Source organism: Hyaena hyaena, unplaced genomic scaffold (genome assembly GCF_003009895.1).
Source record: "Hyaena hyaena isolate Hyena2069 unplaced genomic scaffold, ASM300989v1 scaffold_521, whole genome shotgun sequence".
Taxonomy (NCBI): Eukaryota; Metazoa; Chordata; class Mammalia; order Carnivora; family Hyaenidae; genus Hyaena; species Hyaena hyaena.
In genome coordinates, this window is record NW_024081153.1 from 192,945 (window position 1) to 212,748 (window position 19,804).

Here is a 19,804-nt window from a genome sequence, read left to right on the forward strand (position 1 = left end):
TCAGTTAGCTATGTCTGACTCTTGATTTGGCTCAGGTCATGATCTCCTGATTTGTGAATTCAAGTCCCATTGGGCTATGGAGTCTTCTTGGGAGTCTCTCTCCCCCTCTCCCTCTGCTTCTACCCTGCTCGTGCGTGATTCTCTCTCTCCCCCTTTCGCTGCTCCTCCCCTGCTTATGCATGGTCTCTTTCTCTCTCGAAATAAATAAATAAACTTAAAAAAAAATTTTTTTTTAATTGAGGGATGCTTTGGTGGCTCAGTCAGTTAAGCTTATGGCTCTTGATTTCAGCTCAGGTCACGATCTCATGGTTTGTGAATTTGAGCCATGCGTCGGGCTCTGCACTGAGCATGCTTAGGACTCTTCTTTCGGTCCCTCTGCTTCCCTCCCGTTTGCACATGCTCGCTCTCTCTAAAAAAAAAAAAAAAATTTTTTTTTTTTGAAAGTTTAAAATCATCACAGAGGCGCCTGGGTGGCTCAGTGGTTTTAGCATCCAACTTCAGGTCAGGTCATGATCTCGTGGTTCGTGGGTCTGAGCCCCACACTGGGCTCTGGGCTGATAGCTCAGAGCGTGGAGCCTGCTTCAGATTCTGTGTCTCCCTCTCTCTCTCTCTCTGCCCCTCCCATGCTCATGTTCTGTCTCTCTCACCAAAATAAATAAGAATTAAAAAACATTTTTTTAAGTTTAAAATCATTACAGTGATTTATATCCTGTTTCACTCCAAATTCAAACCTATAATATTAACTATGGTATCTATTTCAGCAAATTTAACACAAAGGATAAGTTTACTAAAGGAAATTGCTAATACTGTTATCTTAAACTTGTTTTAGTTTTCCAAATATAAAAATATTTTATGGGAATAAGATAGGAAGGACAATAAAGGTTAAAAGAGATAATGAGAAAAAGTAAAAACTCAGAATAATACATGACACATGGCAAACATCTGAAATGTTAGCCCAGTCATTACTTTTGTTACCACTATTCCTACTATTCTTACAATTATTATCAATCCAGAAACGTAGAGAGCATAAGTCTATTTTCTTTATAATAGGATCATCTAACCTAATCTCATATCTTGTAAATTCCTTCTGCCTTTGTTACTACCAAACTAACCAAAGTTCTCTTCCAATGTGCTGTGCACTCATAGTTTTCTCATTCATCTCTGCATTTATATGTGCTACGCTATTCTCTGCCTTGAGTCCTCCTCTGCACCCCTTCCATTCCCAATCATCTAGCTCTAAGAGTTGTTTGAAACTTCTAGAAAGTCTTCTCTAATGCCACCAGAATGAATTTAATACTATTCCCAGATCCTCCTCAGCCCTGCCCTTAACTTTCAGCACAGCACATATCCCATAGTATGACTTATTATATATTTTTATTTATCTATCTTCCCTATCCTTTCTGTGAGCAACTAGATGCCAGTGCTGTGTCATTCTCCTGCCTAGTCAATATGACTACTGAAGGAAAAAAGTATATCAATAGAAATTATCTTATTTGCAAACAAACACTGGATCAACTTGAACAACACAAAGTAGCATACATTCTAAACAGCGTTTATCAAAATCAATGCAAACCATTATTCTTGTAGATTTCATTATTTTGAGCATAATACCAGTTTTAAAAAAGTGAGTTCTCTGTGAACTACCAAAAGTTGATGGACTTTTTTTCCCCCCAAATAAAAAAAGTGTTAGGTCTCTTTGTACAGACACTATTTACTAACTTCTTATTGTGAAAAGGAGTATCAGTTTTAGACTTTAAAATCTATTGTAAAATTCCAAATAAAAGTGTTTCTAATCAAAAAGGATCCATTTTTATCCTGAACCATTACTATTATATTCTTTCAAAAAGATTACACTGACAGGTTATATTCATAAAACTCATGTTCTGAGTGTTTTTCATTTATACTCAGATGTAAATGTAAAATGTAACCCAAATTTTACATTTTAAAACCATGAATTCAATAAAAGGATTTGGGTATAAAACAAAAAAACAGAAATTAATTTTGAGTATTTAAAAAATTTTTTTGGTATTTTTTCTTTTATTACAGGTTGAGTCTTGTAAACACTGCTGTCTGCATAATGCAGACATTTATACAATGCAGATTATTTCATATTGAAGTGCTATTTGCCAAATCACAGGTGTTCTATAATGATTTGGTAATTAGCTATCACTATTCTTTTTGTATCTGTACCATAAAGAAGAGTTATCAAATCTTAGAACAATTTAACCTACAAATCTCTTTATTTGTCCTATGATCTGTGGATATTATCTACTAGTCCAAACTGGTAAACTTCAAATTAAAAAAAGGAATAATATAGCCAAAGATTTTTAAGATTTGGGCTTAAAAACACTTTGTTATTCTCATAATAAGGAAACATTTACATTTTAAAAAGAATACCACTGTGAAAAGAGTATCTCTCCTGTTAACTGCTCCAAAATAGCTATTATCTTTGAGAATCCATAACAGTTTAATGCTACAGATGGGCAAAACAAAATAGGCTAGTTATTCCATATAAAAAAAATGACATGTTACAGTAAAGAATACAAAGACAGATGGGGCGCCTGGGTGGTTCAGTTGGTTAGGCATCCATTCGACTTAGGCTCAGGTCATGATCTCGTGGTCCGTGGGTTTGAGCCCCACATTGGGCTGTGCTGACAGCTCGGAGCCTGGAGCCTGCTTTGAGTTCTGTGTTTCCCTCTCTCTGCCCTTCCCCTGCTCACACACACACACTCTCTCTCTCTCAAAATAGATAAACATTAAAAAAAATTAAGAATACAAAGACAGAATATTATTAGAAAAATAAGATTTCAGGGCATTTGGGTGCCTCAGTCTGTTGAACATCTGACTTTTGATTTTGGCTCAGGTCATGATCCCAGGGTTGTGGGATTAAGCCCAGCACTGGGATCTGAGTTGAGCATGGAGCCTGCTTAAGATTGTCTCCCTCTCTCTCTCTCCCTCTCTCTCTCCCTCTGCCTCTCTCCTCTGATCCTGCTCTCTCTCTAAAATGAAAAAATAAATAAATGAAAATATAAACTAAGGTTTCATTGTAAAAACAAAAAAAGTTTCCAGCTAATGTAGTACTGGTATACTGAGGAATAAATCAATTAAAGGTAGTAAAGCTATACATAAAGTTAGTCATGAGCTATAAAGGAATTTGAAATATGTGAAAATTTTTCTTCAATGAATTTTTAGATCTTATCAAATTTTACTCAATCTCACCCCCACAACAAATTTCCCTTGTCTATTCCTGAAGTAAAATTTATATAATGAAATATCACATTTAACACTAAATACTTAGAAAAAGTAGGTTTCATATTGCATGATTTACATTATTTACTCTGTTCTTATAAAATTCCAATGATCATAAATGGTATTGAGGAAGTATTTTAAAAAGCTACTCCTGTTTTTCCTAACCATGAAGATTAAGTAAGATTATAAGAAAAATATAATTTTAGGCTCTACCTATATTTTCATGTCAGTCAACAATGTACTATACGGTTAAGAACTTTTTTAATGGTAATCATTTTATTCAAAAATACCAAAAATCTTTAACCTTGGATTCTTAGTAAAAATAAAAATTTAATTTAAAAACATTTAATATTGTAAAATTTAAAAACATTATAACTTTACATATTAGATTAGATTAGTTGGTAAAACATATCAAAATCCTTAACATTAAGATAGTTAAAACGAGGGGCGCCTGGGTGGCTCAGTCGGTTAAGTATCCAACTTCGGCTCAGGTCATGATCTCATGGTTTGTGGTTTCGAGCCCTGTGTCGGGCTCTATGCTGACAGCTCAGAGCCTAGAGCCTGCTTCAGATTCTGTATCTCCCTCTTTCTCTGACCCTCCCCTACTCACGCTGCCCTTCTCTCTCTCTCAGAAATAAATGAAACATTAAAAAAATTTCTTTAAAAAGATAGCTTAAATGAAAGTAAGATATGATAAAATGTTTGAATGCTTAAGGAGATAAGAGGATTTTCAGTTAAAGATCATGAATTTGACATGCCCACTTAGCTCCTCTCTCTCCAAGATCCCACTAAAAGATAGTAAGGAATTTTTAAAGTCCACAAACCCAATAGAATAAAGAAAATACAAGACAATAACAACAAAAACTCAGAAGCTGGAAAGCAGATGAATAAGAAGTGACAGACTTAACAATCTTGAGAAGGTTCTATCTTAAGCCAATAGCCAAAATATTTGTTGAACTAATGAACACCCAAAGATTGTTGTGATAATAAGGTAAGTTACTTAAATATTAAAAAAAAAAAAAAAAAAAAAACAACTTTTACAATGAAGCATAATGTCAAATGCTAAAAGTTACACTTGCAGGGCGCCTGGGTGGCTCAGTCGGTTGAGAGTCTGGCTCTTGATTTTGTCTCAGGTCATGATCCCAGGGTTGGAGGACTGAGTCCTGCATCAGGCTCTGGGCTGAGGGTGTGAAGCCTGCTTGGGATTCTCTCTCCCTTTCTCTCTGCCCCTCCCATGCTTGCGTGTGCTCTCTCTCTCTCTCTCTCAAAAACAAATAAACTTAAAAAAAATTACACTTGCAGGTTTCTGAAATCTCAGCCTCCAATGGAAAGGTTCTTTTTGACTGAAGCTAATAATCGATTGGAGGAGCAATAGCCAGAGAAAGGCAGCTCCTGGCAGGAAACTAATATTCACTAACCAGAGCCACTATACAGAGCTTTATTACCTAGAATTTTACTTTGCAAGAAGAAAACTCTGCAGGAAGAAAAACTCACAATATACATACTACATATTATTATGTGCTGCAGTAAGACAAAAACATAAACTTACACATATGACATGAAGCTCACCCAACACACATCACAAAAAACCAAAAAGTCACTCATTAGGCCAAATATTTAAAATTTAAAATAGATTAACTCTTCAAAATCATCAGAGAATAAACTGTTGTAAAGAAGTGTTTCTTCTTCCCTCCTAACCTTTTAAAAACTTTCTAAATGTTAGAAATCTTTCCAAAACATATACATAATTCTTTTATTTTTAAATTTTTTGAAAGTTTATTTATTTTGAGAGAGCAAGCAAGTGGGGGAGGACCAGAGAGAGAGGGAGAGAGAGAATCCCTAGCAGGCTCTGTGCTGTCAGCATAGAGCCCAATGGAGGGCTCAAACTCACAGTGAGATCAAGACCTGAGCTGAAACCAAGAGATGCTTAACTGCCTGAGCCACCCAGCTGCTCCTATATAATTCCATCTTCTTAAAGACTGCATAAAAGAGGGGTACCTGGGTGGCTCAGTCGGTTAAACATCTGACTCTTGGTTTCAGCTCAGGTCACAATATTATGGTTGGTGAGATCAAGCCCCACATTGCCGCACATTGGTCTCTGTGTTGACAGCATGGAGCCTGCTTGGGATTCGCTCTCTCCCTCTCCCTTGTTCATGCTTGCACATGCTCTCTCTCTCTCTCTCTCAAAAATAAATAAAAAGTAAAAACATTTTTAAAAAAGAAAGTATAGAAGGAAATGCAAGGAGGGGGCACCTGGGTGGCTCAGTTTGGTTAAGCGCTTGACTTTGGCTCAGGTCACAATCTCCCGGTTCATGAGTTCAAGTCCTGCATGAGGCTCTCCGCTGTCAGTACAGAGCCTGTTTCAGATCCTCTGTTCCCTTTCTCTCTGCCCCTTTCCCGCTCATCCTCTCTCTCTTTCAAAATAAATAAACAAACTTAAAAAAACAAACAAAAAAAGAAAATACAAGGATAAAGGCAGAGGACTTCAGGGGCACCTGGGTGGCTCAGCTGATTAAGCGTCCAACTTCGGCTTAGGTCATGATCTCGCAGTTCGTTGGTTCAAGCCCCACATCGGGCTCTGTGCTGACAGCTCAGAGCCTGGAGCCTCTCTTCAGACTCTGTGTCTCCCTCTCTCTCTGACCCTCCCCTGCTTGCGCTGTCTCTCTCTCTCAAAACTAAATAAAACATTAAAAAAAATTTTTTTTAAAGGCAGAAAACTTCAGTATATTCTAGCCATCACCATATCGTTTTACTTTCTCATTATGAATCTAGTTTCTCTGTCCAACTATCCACCCTTCCATCTGTTCATCAATCTATCCATCCATCATATAAAAAGAAAGACTAAAGGGTTGTTATTTTAGCAACTCTGAGGCCTTCTGTGCAGATTATAGGGTTTTAGATGGTCTTAGCCAATAAGAACTGTGATCTTCACCATTATGGGGCACCTGGGTGGCTCAGTCGGTTAAGGGTCCGACTTCAGCTCAGGTCATGATCTCACGGTTCGTGGGATTGGGCCCCACATCGGGCTCTGTGCTAACAGCTAGCTCGGAGCCTGGAGGCTGCTTCAGATTCGGTATCCCTCTCTCTCTGACCCTCTCCTGCTCACGCTGCCTCTCTCTCTCTCTCAGAAATAAAAAATGATAAAAAAAAATAATAATAAATAAATTAAAAAAAAATTGTGATCTTCACCATTATTTCCAGAGCACTTACTTACTTAACAGGTAGTGAATGATGAATAAATGTCTGTTAAGTAAACAAATTTGTGAGTTCCAGGTAGGGCTGTCAGAAACATACTTCCCAGTAACACTACAGTAAAGATTCCTCTTTGATCTCTGGTGGGTAGCAACATGGAAAGAATAAAATTAGCCTTGCTAGCTGGAGAGCAGAACATTCAGAAACTTTAAATTTTGCTCAGTACAGGGCTAACAGAGAAGCAGAGTACTACAGTAAATAAAGTATGATCTCCTGAGCCAGAAAATTTGGGTTCAAATTCAGGTCACTAGCTGAGTGTCCTTGGGTAAATCTCTTAATCTCGCCACAATTTCCCTATCCATAAAACAAGGATGATAACAACAAATATGTCACAGAATAAAGCAAGGCCTCCAGAGTGAATAAATCCCTTAACCTCTCTGGTGACAATCTCCCTACCTGGTAAAGATGATTTAAAAGGGCTGATAAAGTCAGAGAGCTATAAGGCTTAAATAAGGGTAGGTATATAACAGTATTGTTCAAACAAAAGCTATCATCAAATATAAATAGTTTTCACAGGCATTAGTAACTATGGTAAGTGTGGAGATTACACCTAGAAGGAATATATAGCTGGGATGCTAAGGGTACAAAGTCAGGATCTACACCAGTTCATGCCAGTTGCTAGAGTTCTAATCCAACTTCTCCTGGAAAAAAGTAGCTTATATTCCCAAGGGAACACTGACAGAGGTTCAGGTAGAAGGCAAATATTTTTAGAGGGATAGAGGGATATGCATTTATTCATAAAAGATTTATTAAATGTCCACCATGTTGTCCAGTACTAGCAATGACAGCTCAAGCCTATTGTCCCAAGGAAGTACTTATTTTATGTGTTTTCAAAAAGATGAAAATATGGGAGAAGTCAAAATTCCTTACCCAAGCTGAATTATAGAGTTAACAGCTAGCTCTATATTCACAGAAGACATTAACTATTCAACTCCAGTTACTTGGAACCTGTAACTATTAATAGTATGCAGAGATTTAATCTATAAGAATAGGTACATTTACCTACCATACAAGTCTCACAAGGATTTTTTTTCTTTTTTTTTTTTTATGAAACATACTTACCCAAGGCAGGGTATCCAAGGTAAAATCGATCTGCTCCCAACCATCCAAGAAAAAGAGATAGCGCAACTGCCACTTTGTATGAATAGCCATTTCTGTACAAAATTAGAACCTGAGTGTTATATACATGTATCTTCAACATATAAACATTTCAGGAGATAAAACTATTAATTAATACTTATTTGTTAATTTGTTCATCCATTCATTCATTTAATTAATGCCTTTTGGGTGGCTGTTGCATGTCAGGCACCAGTCTAGGCTATTGGGATATATTAATAAACAAAATAAACAAAGATCCTTGCCCCTAAAGAGCTTTCAATCTACAGGCAGCAAGCAATACAAATAAATGTATTTTAAAAGTAAATCATATATGATGTTAGAAAGTTATAAGTGCTACAAAAAAAAGAAGTGGAACAGGACATTTAGGGAATTCAGAAATGCCAGGGGTAGAGACAAGGGTGATATAAGATATGAACAGGGTAATAAAAGTAGGCGCCATTGAGAAGGCAGCATATGCGCACAGGCCTGATGGAAGTCAGTGAGTTAGTGAGCCACCCACACCTCTAAGGGAAGAATGCCCCAGGCAAAAGTAACCATTGTGGCAAGAAAGCATATCTAAGGTGTTTGAAGACTATAATGGAGCCCAGTAGAGTAGGAGTGGAATTAGAGAACGGAGGAAGAGTAAGTAGAAGCTGAGGTCAGAGAGATAACAAGGGGCAAAAAGGGCAAATAATGTATGGGCTTGAATACCATTGTAAAGACTTTGGTGTTTTCTCTGAAAGATATGGGAAGCTGCTACAGCATTTTAAGTAAACATGTGGTATGATCTGATTTAGATTTTACAATAATTACTCTAGGTGCTGTGCTGAAAACAGACTGTAGGGGAGTATTTGTGAGTTACTGTCACAATAACATTGTATAACAAACCCCCCTAAATATCTGTGGCTTACAACAAGGAATTATTCTCACACTCCTAGACTGCAACTGGCTGTGGTTCAGCTGATGCAGAGTGGGTTCAGCTAGGAGATGGTGCTTCAGGCTGAAGTTTGACTCAGTCTAAATCCAGGCTAGTATTTAGTTCAAATCAGTTCCTCTTAAGTTTTTCTAGGGCCCAAGCTGAAGGTGTAGCATTTACCTGGGGCAAGTTCTTTTCAGAGCATGTCACTAAGGTTCAAGAGGAAAGCTAAACCTCATAAGAACAGTTAAGCTTCTGCCTGTTTCATACTGGAGTGCATTACCCAGGCAAAATATGATCACAGGGTCAAGCCTCAAATCAATAGACTGGAAAGTGTATGTTGCTCAATTAATTGTGATTGAGAGGGATGAATTTGCTAACCAATTTGAACTACCACAGGGACAAAGGGCTCTGAAGGCTCTTGCCATAATCCAGATGAAAATTAATACCGGCTTGACCTGGAGTAATAACAAAGGAAACACTGAGAAGTGATCAGATTCTGGATATATCCTGAAGTGCAACATCTGGATTTCCTGATGTATTCAATTTAGGATATGAAAGAACAGAGGAGTAAGAATAAAACTAAAGATTTTGTCCTAAGTAACTAGAGGGATAAAACGAGTATTAACTGAGGTGGGTAAGGCTGAGGGTAAACTAGACCTTGGAAGGATGTTCAGGATTTCATTGCTAGACATGTGAGTTTGAGATGTTTATCAGACATCCAAGTTGAGTTCTCCAAAAGACAGCTGGATTTACAAGTCTAGAGTTAGAGAGAGAAGTCTGGGCTGGAGATATAAATTATGGAGTTATAAGCATATACCAAGTATTTAAAACCAGGATATTTCCATGTAAGAACAGATAGACCAAAACAAAACAAAAAAAAAAAGATTCACGGACTGAGCCCTGATATACTCCGATATTAAGAGATCAAGAAGAGAAAAAGCTGGACTGAGAAAAAGAGAAAAAGGAGACTGAGAAAGAGCTAACATTGAGAGAGAAGTAAAACTAGAAGAGTGTGGTATCCTGGAAGTCAAGTGAAGACAGTACCGAGTATTAAGGAGAACAGAGTGATCAATTGTGCTAAATGTGACTGATACATCCTTAAGTAATGGCTGAGAATTTACCACCAAATTTAGTTAAGAGGCATTCATTAGTGACCTCAGCAAGGAAAATTTTGGTGATGTGATACAGGAAAAAGACCAAACAAAGCAAGCTTAAGAAAGCCTGGAATTTAAAAAATTGAAGTACAGGAGTATCAGACAACTCTTTGAAGGAGATTTGCTGCAAAAGAGAAATAAAGAAACAGAGGTAGCTGGAGTTATCACTTTAATGTGAAATCTGATTATGTCCATCTCCTGCTTATAATCCTATATTTTCTGCATTTCACTGACAGTCAGGACATTTTGGGGAAGATGGGAGGTGACAGATGGCCCAAAGATCCTGTTATTATAAGGATGTCACATTTTATGCTGAGGGCAGTGGTGTCCCATCGACACTGGAATGGGGCATCAGACTAGAACTAGAGAAATAAATTAGTTGGTTTTTAAGAAACTTAAGCTATCACCTACTAGGCAGTAGCAATAGGAGAGTAATGTGAACAAAACTGGGAAATACCAAGAAGGCAGAAGCAACCATGCTAAATGTGGGGAACGAGGGAAAAGAAGTCAAGAATGACTCCAAAATTTCAGCTTAAGAAACTGAGTAGAACAGGTGCCATTCACTAAGACAAAGGAGGACATGATTTGAAGGAAAAGATGATAGATTCAGTTTGGGACCTTAATATACATAAATATGGTGAGAGAAGCCAAAGAGGGGGATGAATGAAGAAGAGAATAGGGGGGCGCCTGGGTGGCTCAGATGGCTAAATGTCCAACTTTGGCTCAGGTCATGATCTCACAGTTTCTCTCTTTCTCAAAAATAAATAAACATTAAAAAAGAAAAAGAAAAAGAAAAAGAAAAAGAGAACAGGACCAAGGATATAATCTTGGGGATACTGAGATTTAAGGAAAAAAGAAAAGGAATCAAGGGAATAGAAGAGTGCTTTATACTAGAAGTCAAGGAAAGAAAGTATTTTAAGAGAAGAGAATGTCAAATGCTGTAGAAAGATTAAGATATAGTCTATAGAGATCTATTTGGTTTTGGTTGGTTTCTTTATTTTTTTATTTTTGAGAGACAGAGAGAGACATCATGAGCAGGGGATGGGCAGAGAGAGAGGGAGACACAGAATCCGAATACAGGCTCCAGGCTCTGAGCTGTCAGCACAGAGCCCGACGCAGAGCTCGAACCCATGAACCACGAGACCATGACCTGAGTCAAAGTCAGCCATTTAATTAACTGAGCCACCCAGGTGCCCCTATAAAGATCTATTTGATATAACAGCAAATTTCAGCATGGCCAAAAGTCATGCTACATTAGACAGAAAAACTCATGAAAGGGAACTATTGTAGGAACAAGTCTTTCAAAAAGCTTGGCTGGAAAGGGAAATGAAATTGAAAATACAATTATCTATATATTAAACCACCCTAAAGAATAACCTGAAAATGGGTGGTGTAGCAGATTGTCTAACTGTTCACTGAAGCACTGCTCTTTTGCTCACAGATGTATAGCTAAGCTAGGTATTCTATTCCACCTTGCAGTTAAGTGCAGCCATAACTGAGTTTTACACAATGTAATGAGGACACAAGTGATGTGTGCCATTTCTAGATCTGGCCCATAAACACTCCTGAATGGGGTTCCTTTTCCTCTTTCTCACTTGCTGGCTAAATGGAAAGGACTCTGAGGACTAGAGGAAGCAAAGCCACAAGATGAAAGGAGCAAGGCTCTGGCATGACTGTGTGGAACAACAATCACTCTCCTTACCTCATCCAGACCTCCAAGCCAACACCAATTGGACCATGATGTGAATGGGAAATAATTTTTATTGTGTTAAGCCACTGAAATTCTAAAGACATCTGTTACAGCAGTTAGCCTGCTCCAACCAAAATAGTTGGCCAGTATAAATAGGTGTGTGGCTTGGTAATCAATCAGACATGGTTGCTAGACTTTAGTTGCTGGAGAATAAATTATAGAATGACTATATCCACAATATTAAGGTAGGAGCTTTAATCAGCTATCAATATTATATAGTTTGAAAATGAATATGCTAATGGGAGTAGAAGGAAAATATGTAAACTGGAGAAAGAACACCCAATGAGTATGAATCTGTCAGTGAGTATTCAGTAGCTGACCAGCAGCTGGCTCTTAGATAGGCATGTACTGAATATCCTGATATAGGAAAATGATTTATGAGTTGATCTTAATTTTGTGACTTATCATTAAAATTACCCATTAAAACTCCCTTTGTTCTGATTCAATGTTTATTAAGTGAATTCTATTTTGGAATTGTAGATTTTACTACAGGAGGGAATAAGTTGGTCAGTATAATTGTTGAGTGTCTGGTTTTTCTGATAATTATATTTCTTCTCATCACTGACATCAGCGTTTTGTGAGCATGATTAGTATAGCACAGTTGCACTGAGCCCAATGAACCCAGTTAATTATGAAAAGAAATCAGAACTAACTTGGAAATTGAGTAACAGACCACTGTGGGGTTACCATACAGGTAATATAAACTTCCAAGTCCAACCTGAATGGTTAGCCGTTCTCAACACATGATTTTCTTAGTTGTTATACTATAATCTGTATCTTGCACCAACACTTAACAGTCATTTGGATTTTTTATGGTAGAAATATCAACTTATAAATTCAAAACTTGGCTAAACCATTTCTAAGTACTTGTGAAGTAACCCCTTTTAGCAATTTTTACTTTACTAATGAGAAATCTTCAAACCCCCAAAAAACTTAAGTGATTGGCTTAGGATTTTACAGTAAGATAGAATCTAAAGTCCCCTCATTAATTCAGTGAAGTAGGGTCAAAAATAAGACTCTACTAGTAACTTCTAGGAATTCTAATAGAACTGGTAGAAATAGCCAAACAAGAAAAAAGAGAGAGAGAAAAGAAACAGAGAGAGAAAAGAAATAACTAAATAGTGGTTATTCCTTGATACACTGCAAATAGGTGCCATCAAATAAAATGTAACAATGTACAGTTAAATGGTAAAAATACAGTGTCACCAATTAATAAAAATGGGTGAAAATAAATCACATTTTTAGCACAAAGCAGAAATATAAGAAAATAATCTCAGCTTTACTACAGCAAAAATAAAAGGCAAACTTAAAAGACCTTTAAACAAAGAACACTCTTGGGGCAACTGGGTGGCTCAGTCGGTTAAGCATCCAACTTCAGCTCAGGTCATGATTTCATGGCTCATGAGTTTGAGCTCCACATCAGGCTCTCTGTGCTGACAGCTCAGAGCCTGGAGCGGGCTTTGGATTCTGTGTCTCCCTCCTCTGCCCACCTGCACCCCTCCCACCACTTGTGCTCGCTCGCTCTCTCTTTCAAAAATAAATAAAAACATTTTAAAACATTTTTAAAAAATAAAGAACAGTCTTAACAAACCACTTGTCTTAATGTCCCAAATAAACTTTTGAATGCTGTTTAACCATTCATCACTTATACCTATTACCAAGAATGAAACAAAATTTCAAAATGTCCTTAATATGCAAATGATTAATAATTAACATTCTTTTAATACTACAGGTACACGACCCCTTATTTGCACTCTAGAAACCCCAAATTTTATTTTATTTTATTTCTTTTTTACTTTTTTTTTTTTTTTTTTTACAAATAGTTTATTGTCAAATTAGTTTCTACATAACACTCAGTGCTCATCCCCAAAGTGCCCTCCTTCATGCCCATCCCCCCCTCCCCCCCACATCCATCAGTCCTCAGTTTTTGTCAGCATTCAAGAGTCTCTCATGGTAGAAACCCCAAATTTTAAAAAGAGAATTTTTCACAACTCATTTAGTGGTGTAAACTGACCGAATTGACATGGCATGAGGCTATTCACAGCTTTTATTTATTTCACATAGTAAACTACTAGGCGTTACTGAGTGGTAAATTGTATTTATATAAAAACACACACTTAGAATAGAGGTTTTCTGACATGGGGAAAAAAGATAAGTTATATTAGTGTAGGATTTTCCCCACAAATTAACTCTTTATTTCTACTCCATGCAGTCAAGATACAACACAGGAAAATAATCTGAACATTTAGCTTCAGTAATGGACTTACACGTTTCGGCAAGATATAGGCTTGAGAAAACCAACTTCGCTCCCAGTAAAATGTGTTTCATTGCCACTGAAATCTTTACAAGTTATGTTGGGTGCTGGAAAACAAGGAACTAAAGGCAGAAAAAAAGCAAGAAAACATTGTGTTTTTTTCCGGAGGTAAGGTATGTAATTATGTATAAGACCAGCAAAAACCATAAGAAAATATAAAATTATAACAAACCACATCCCAATATAATATCTGATATGAGACTTTAGATAGAAATACCTAAGTGTGTGTGTGTGTGTGTACACACACACAACACACATGTACAAGATAAAGGATATGATATAGTGGTCTTAATTCAACATGTAAGAATTGTCATTATCAGCAAAATGCATGACCCATCTACTTCAATCTCTTGTCTCTGACAAAGGTGACAAGGGAAGAATTGCACAGTATTACTGACCTTTATTTCATCTCTACGGTAAAGAATACTTCTCAAATTTTTGTTGGTAACTCATTGGGTAATTAATTAAATTCAATATGATCTGATTTTGTATTTTCAGTTTATATCAACTCTTGCAGAAGACAGTTACCATAAACTAAGACTCTTTTCACCTATTCTAAACAGATTATTCTATTTTTAAAATTTTAATTTGTTTATTAATTAAGTACTCTCTATGCCCAACGTGGGGCTTGAACTCATAATCCCAAGATCAAGAGCTGCATGTTCTGGGGCACCTGGTGGCTCAGTTGGCTGTCTGACTCCTCTTTTTTTTTTTTTTTTCTTAATGTTTATTTATTTTTGTAAGAGAGAGAGACAGAGAGCAAGCAGGAGAGAGACAGAGAGAGAGGAAGACAGAGAATCTGAAGTAGGGTCCAGGCTCTGAGCTGTCAGCACAGAGCCCGATGCAGGGCTCAAACCTACAAACTGTGAGGTCATGACCTGAGTCGAAGTCTGACACTTAACTGACTGAGCCCCCCAGGCACTGAGTCTGACTCTTGATTTCAGCTCAGGTCACAATCCCAGGGTCATGGGATCGAGCCCCACAACGAGCTCCGCAGTAAGTGTGAAGCCTGCTTGAGATTCTCTTTCTCCCTCTGCCCCTCTCCCCGGTTGTGTGGTCTCTCTCTCTAAAAAATAAAATAAAATAAAAGAGTTGTATGTTCTACAGATTGAGCCAGGTAGGTGCCCCACTAGATTATTCTAAATGTGTTTGTTTCTCTATTACTTCCAGGAATTGATGTAGTATACCACTTCAACATTTAACATTTTTGATCTTATACCCAGATGACATAATAAGAGGAAGTAATACTTAGAGACTTACTATGTGCTAGGCAGGCAGTCCTGAAATTTTACAGCCTCATTGTGTAAAGAGCAAGAACTTTGGGACGTGAATGACCTACCTGTGCATTGCCTCTTTCAGAACCTTAGATTCCTAATAGTTAAAAATAGCACCAAGATCACCTAGATTGTGGGGATTAAATATGCTGTAACGTGGGGCGCCTGGGTGGCTTAGTCGGTTAAGAGTCCGACTTTCACTTAGGTCATGATCTCGCGGTTCGTGGGTTCGAGCCCCGCGTCGGGCTGTGTGCTGACTGCCAGCTCAGAGCCTGGAGCCTGTTTCAGTCTGTGAATCCCTCTCTCTCTGACCCTCCCCTGCTCACGCTGTCTCTCTCTCTCTCTCTTAGAAATAAATAAAACATTAAAAAAATTTTTTAAAAAAATGCTGTAAAGTATCTAGCACAAAGCACAGCATATAGTTGTTATTTGATAAATGTTAGTGCCTTTTCCACCTTCACCATTTCTGATTAAAAGGTATTAAGATTTTTAGGCTAGTTTCAGTAACTGTTTATCTCTATGGTTAAGATCAATTACAGGGTTTTTTTTCCCAAGAAAGTGAAAATCTTTTTTTTTTCAAAAATTTTTATATGTTTTATTTAATTCTGAAAGCAAGAGAGACAGAGCAGGTAGGGGCAGAAAGAGAAAGAGGTAGATACAGAATCTGAAGGAGGCTCCAGGCTCTGAGCTGTCAGCACAGAGCCTGAAGCAGGGCTCGAATTCACAGATTGTGAGATCATGGCCTGAGCCGAAATCAGATGCTTAACTGACTGAGCCATCCAGGCGCCCCGAGAAAATGAAAATTGAACCTTGTGTAATAGTCTAAAAGAGACCCTAGAGTTTTATCATTAGAGGAAAGTAGTATTCATTTTCTTTTCTTTTTTTTTTTTTAAGGTTTTATTTATTTCTGAGAGAGAGAGAGACAGAGAGAGAGACAGAGAGAGAGAGAGAGAGAGAGGGACAGTGTGAGCTGGGGAGGGTCAGAGAGAGAGGGAGACACAGAAACTGAAACAGGCTCCAGGCTCTGAGCTGTCAGCACAGAGCCTGACGTGGGGCTCGAACCCACGAACTGTGAGATCATGACCTGAGCCGAAGTCGGACGCTTAACCGACTGAGCCACGCAGGCACCCAGAAGTATTCATTTTCTGTCTACATTATAATTATCTTATGATTTCCAACAAATCATTGTCCTTTTTTTAGGTCAGAGTAGTACACTGAGAAAATAATGTCAGAAAAAAATGTATAATGACTTGCACACTTTTGTTGGGTTATTGAAAGTTCAAACTATGTCACCCATAAACTTATTTCATGTATTTAAATTTCCAAAACAATGTCTTACACTAAAAGCCACAGATTCAGTATAATTGAGAACCATTTAAACAAGCAAAAAAAGTAATACAATGAAGGGAAGAGTAAGAGTGAAGAAATAATATACACCTGACTATTGAACAACACTGGTTTGCACTGCACAGGTATACTTATGTGTGGATTTTTTTCAACAAATACAGTACTGTAAAATATATTTTCCTTATATTTTTAAAAAAATTTTTTTAATGTTTTATTTATTTCTAGGAGAGAGAGAGAGACAGCGCGAGCAGGGGAAGGTCAGAGAAAGAGGGAGACACAGAATCTGAAGCAGGCTCCAGGCTCTGAGCTGGCAGTCAGCACAAAGCCCGACGCGGGGCTGGAACCCACGAACCGCGAGATCATGACCTAAGCGAAAGTCAGACGCTTAACCGACTAAGCCACCCAGGCACCCCCCCTTATAATATTTCTTTAATTAAAATGTAATTTAATGTGTATTTACTTTTTTTTTTTTAAATAGTTCATTGTCAAGTTGGTTTCCATATAACACCCAGTGCTCATCCCAACATGTTTACTTACTTTTAAGAGACAAGCACAAGTAGAGGAGGGGCAGAGAGAAAGGGAGACATAAATTCTGAAGCAAGCTCCAGATTCCAAGCTGTCAGCATGGAGCCTCACGTGGGGCTCGAACTCATAACTGCGAGATCATGACCTGAGCTGAAGTCAGATACTTAACCAACTGAGCTACCCAGGTGCCCCTTCTTATGATATTTTTAATAAAATTCTTTTTTCTAGCTTACTTTATGTAAGAATACAGTATATAATACATATACAAAGTGTGTGTTAATCTACTGTTATTGATAAATCTTCTGGTCAACAGTAGGCTATTAGTAGTTAAGTTTTGGAGGAATCAAAAGTCAAATACAGATTTTTGATTGCACAGGGTCAGCTCCCCTAATCCTTGCATTATTCAAGGATCAACTGTACTAGGAAACAAGAAAGAGAAGACATTGTAATTGGGCCACAAATTTAGGTCAGAGCTTCCTGGCAGTTAAGACAAAAAGCTTTATAGAGCCCTTGTGATAGAATTGAAAGAAAGCATTCCAATTCACCTCTGAGGAACCATGGAAACTTGGTTTGTTTGGTTGTGACCGAAGGTAAACACAGTGAAAGTCCTCAATAAGAACTTTTACAAAACAGGGGTGCCTGGATGGCTCACTTAGTTGAGCATCTGACTCTCCACTTCAGCTCAGGTCACGATCTCACAGTTCGTGAGTTTGAGCCTTGCATTGGGCTCTGTGCTGACAGTGCAGAGCCTGCCTCGGATCCTCTGTCTCCCTCTCTCTTTGCCCCTCCCATTTGCTTTCTCTCTCTCTCAAGATAAATAAACATTAAAAAAAAATTTTTTTAAAGAACTTTTACAAAACATAGAGACTTTCTACAGTCTTTTCTTGATTTCAGATATAAGCAAGGACTTCTAATTTAGAGATGGGACAAAAGTAAACAGACAATTTATATGTAGCTGTTTGGATATACATGCTTTGATACTGGGATAAAATGTATTGATGCTTTTGAGTAAATTATTATTAATACCCTTAGGTGATACCTCTAGAAAATCTTCCATCTAAGTCATGTCTAGAGCTATATCTCAAACTTGAGATTAGCAGGGGCACCTGGGTGGCTCAGTTGGTTAAGGGGTAACCCTTGACTTGGGCTCACGTCATGATCTCACGATTCATGGGTTCAAGCCCCATGTCGGGCTTTGCACTGACAGTACAGAACCTGCTTGGGATTCTCTCTTTCTTTCTCTCTCTCTGCCCCTCCCCCATTATCTTCACATACTCTCTCTCTCTCAAAATAAATAAGCTTTAAAAAAACTGAGATGAGGGGCGCCTGGGTGGCTTAGTCGGTTAAGCGTCTGACTTTCACTTAGGTCATGATCTCGCTGTTCGTGGGTTCGAGCCCCACGTCGGGCTTTGTGCTGACTGCCAGCTCAAAGCCTGGAGCCTATTTCAGAATCTGTATCTCCCTCTCTCTCTGACCCTCCCCTGCTCACGCTGTCTCTCTCTCTCTCTCCCCTAGAAATAAATAAAAAATATATATATTAAAAAAATAATAAAAAATAAAAAAACTGAGATGAGCAAAAGTCTGAAATGTTAACGTATAATCTACATTACTGACTGAAAGGAGATCAATATACTCTATTTCAATGACCAAGGGCAATTTTGCTCCCCAGGGGACATTTGCCAATGTCTGAAGGCACTTTTGGTTGTCACCTCTGGGTAGCTGCTACTGGAACCTAGTGGGCAGAGGCCAGGGATGCTCCTAAACATCCTATAATGCACTCCTCACAACAAAAAATTACCTAATCTGAAACATCAATAATACCAAGGTTGAGAAACCCTGCTCTATATCAGTGAGTCTCCAAAAAATTTTGCTCACACACTCCCTTAAGTAGCTTTCTACAACTAGGTACTCCCTTACACATTTTTAAGTTGATATCTATGGTTTTTTTTTTTTAATATTTTTATTTATTCCTAGGAGAGAGAGAGACAGCATGAGCAGGGGAGGGTCAGAGAGAGAGGGAGTCACAGACTGAAACAGGCTCCAGGCTCCGAGCTGGCAGTCAGCACAGAGCCCGATGCGGGGCTCAAACCCACGAACCACGAGATCACGACCTAAGCGAAAGTCGGACGCTTAACCGACTAAGCCACCCAGGCGCCCCAATATCTATGGTTTTTTATCATGGACTTAAATGGTTGCAAAAAATAGAATTTCCAGCAGATTATAAATACCAGCCACTAAATTAAATGTTATAGCACTCTTTAAAATGGAATCTAAATACCACAGCAATTTTTTAAATATAATTTATTGTCAAACTGGCTTACATATAGCACCCAGTACTCATCCCAACAAGTGCCCTCCTCAATGCCCAACACCCATTTTCCCCTCTCCCCGGTCCCCCCCCCCCAACCCCCTCAGTTTGTTCTCTATATCTAAGAGTCTCTTGTAAATACCATAGCAATTGAATAGCCATCTATCCAACAAAGAATAGATATAAAAGAGCTCCTATTTAAAATTCAGAAATTTTACATCAATTTTTTTTTTTAATTTTTTTTTTTAATGTTTTATTTATTTCTAGGAGAGAGAGAGAGACAGCGTGAGCAGGGGAGGGTCAGAGAGAGAGAGGGAGTCACAGACTGAAACAGGCTCCAGGCTCTGAGCTGGCAGTCAGCACAGAGCCCGACGCGGGGCTCGAACCCACGAACCGCGAGATCATGACCTAAGCGAAAGTCGGACGCTTAACCGACTAAGCCACCGAGGCGCCCCAGAAATTTTACATCAATTTTAGGAAAAGTAAACATTGTGAAAATCAATTCCTTTAAAGACACCTGTTATGGGCTGAATTATGTCCCCCCTAAAAAAGATATGTGTAAGTACTAACCCTTAGTACCTCAGAGTGTGACCTTATTTGGAAATAGGATCTCT

General features: G+C 38.1%; 1 protein-coding gene across 1 annotated transcript in view; it reads right to left on the minus strand.

The window, feature by feature from the left end:
• The window catches only part of TM2D1 (TM2 domain containing 1), a 51,613-nt gene that overhangs the window by 20,132 nt on the left and 11,677 nt on the right, over positions 1–19,804 (minus strand). Inside the window, exons 3-4 of the mRNA XM_039255292.1 lie at positions 13,690–13,798; positions 7,564–7,655 (exon numbers count right to left, since the gene is read on the minus strand). Of these exons, the coding sequence (XP_039111223.1) occupies positions 7,564–7,655; positions 13,690–13,798 (201 nt within the window). The remainder of the gene's footprint in view (positions 1–7,563; positions 7,656–13,689; positions 13,799–19,804) is intronic.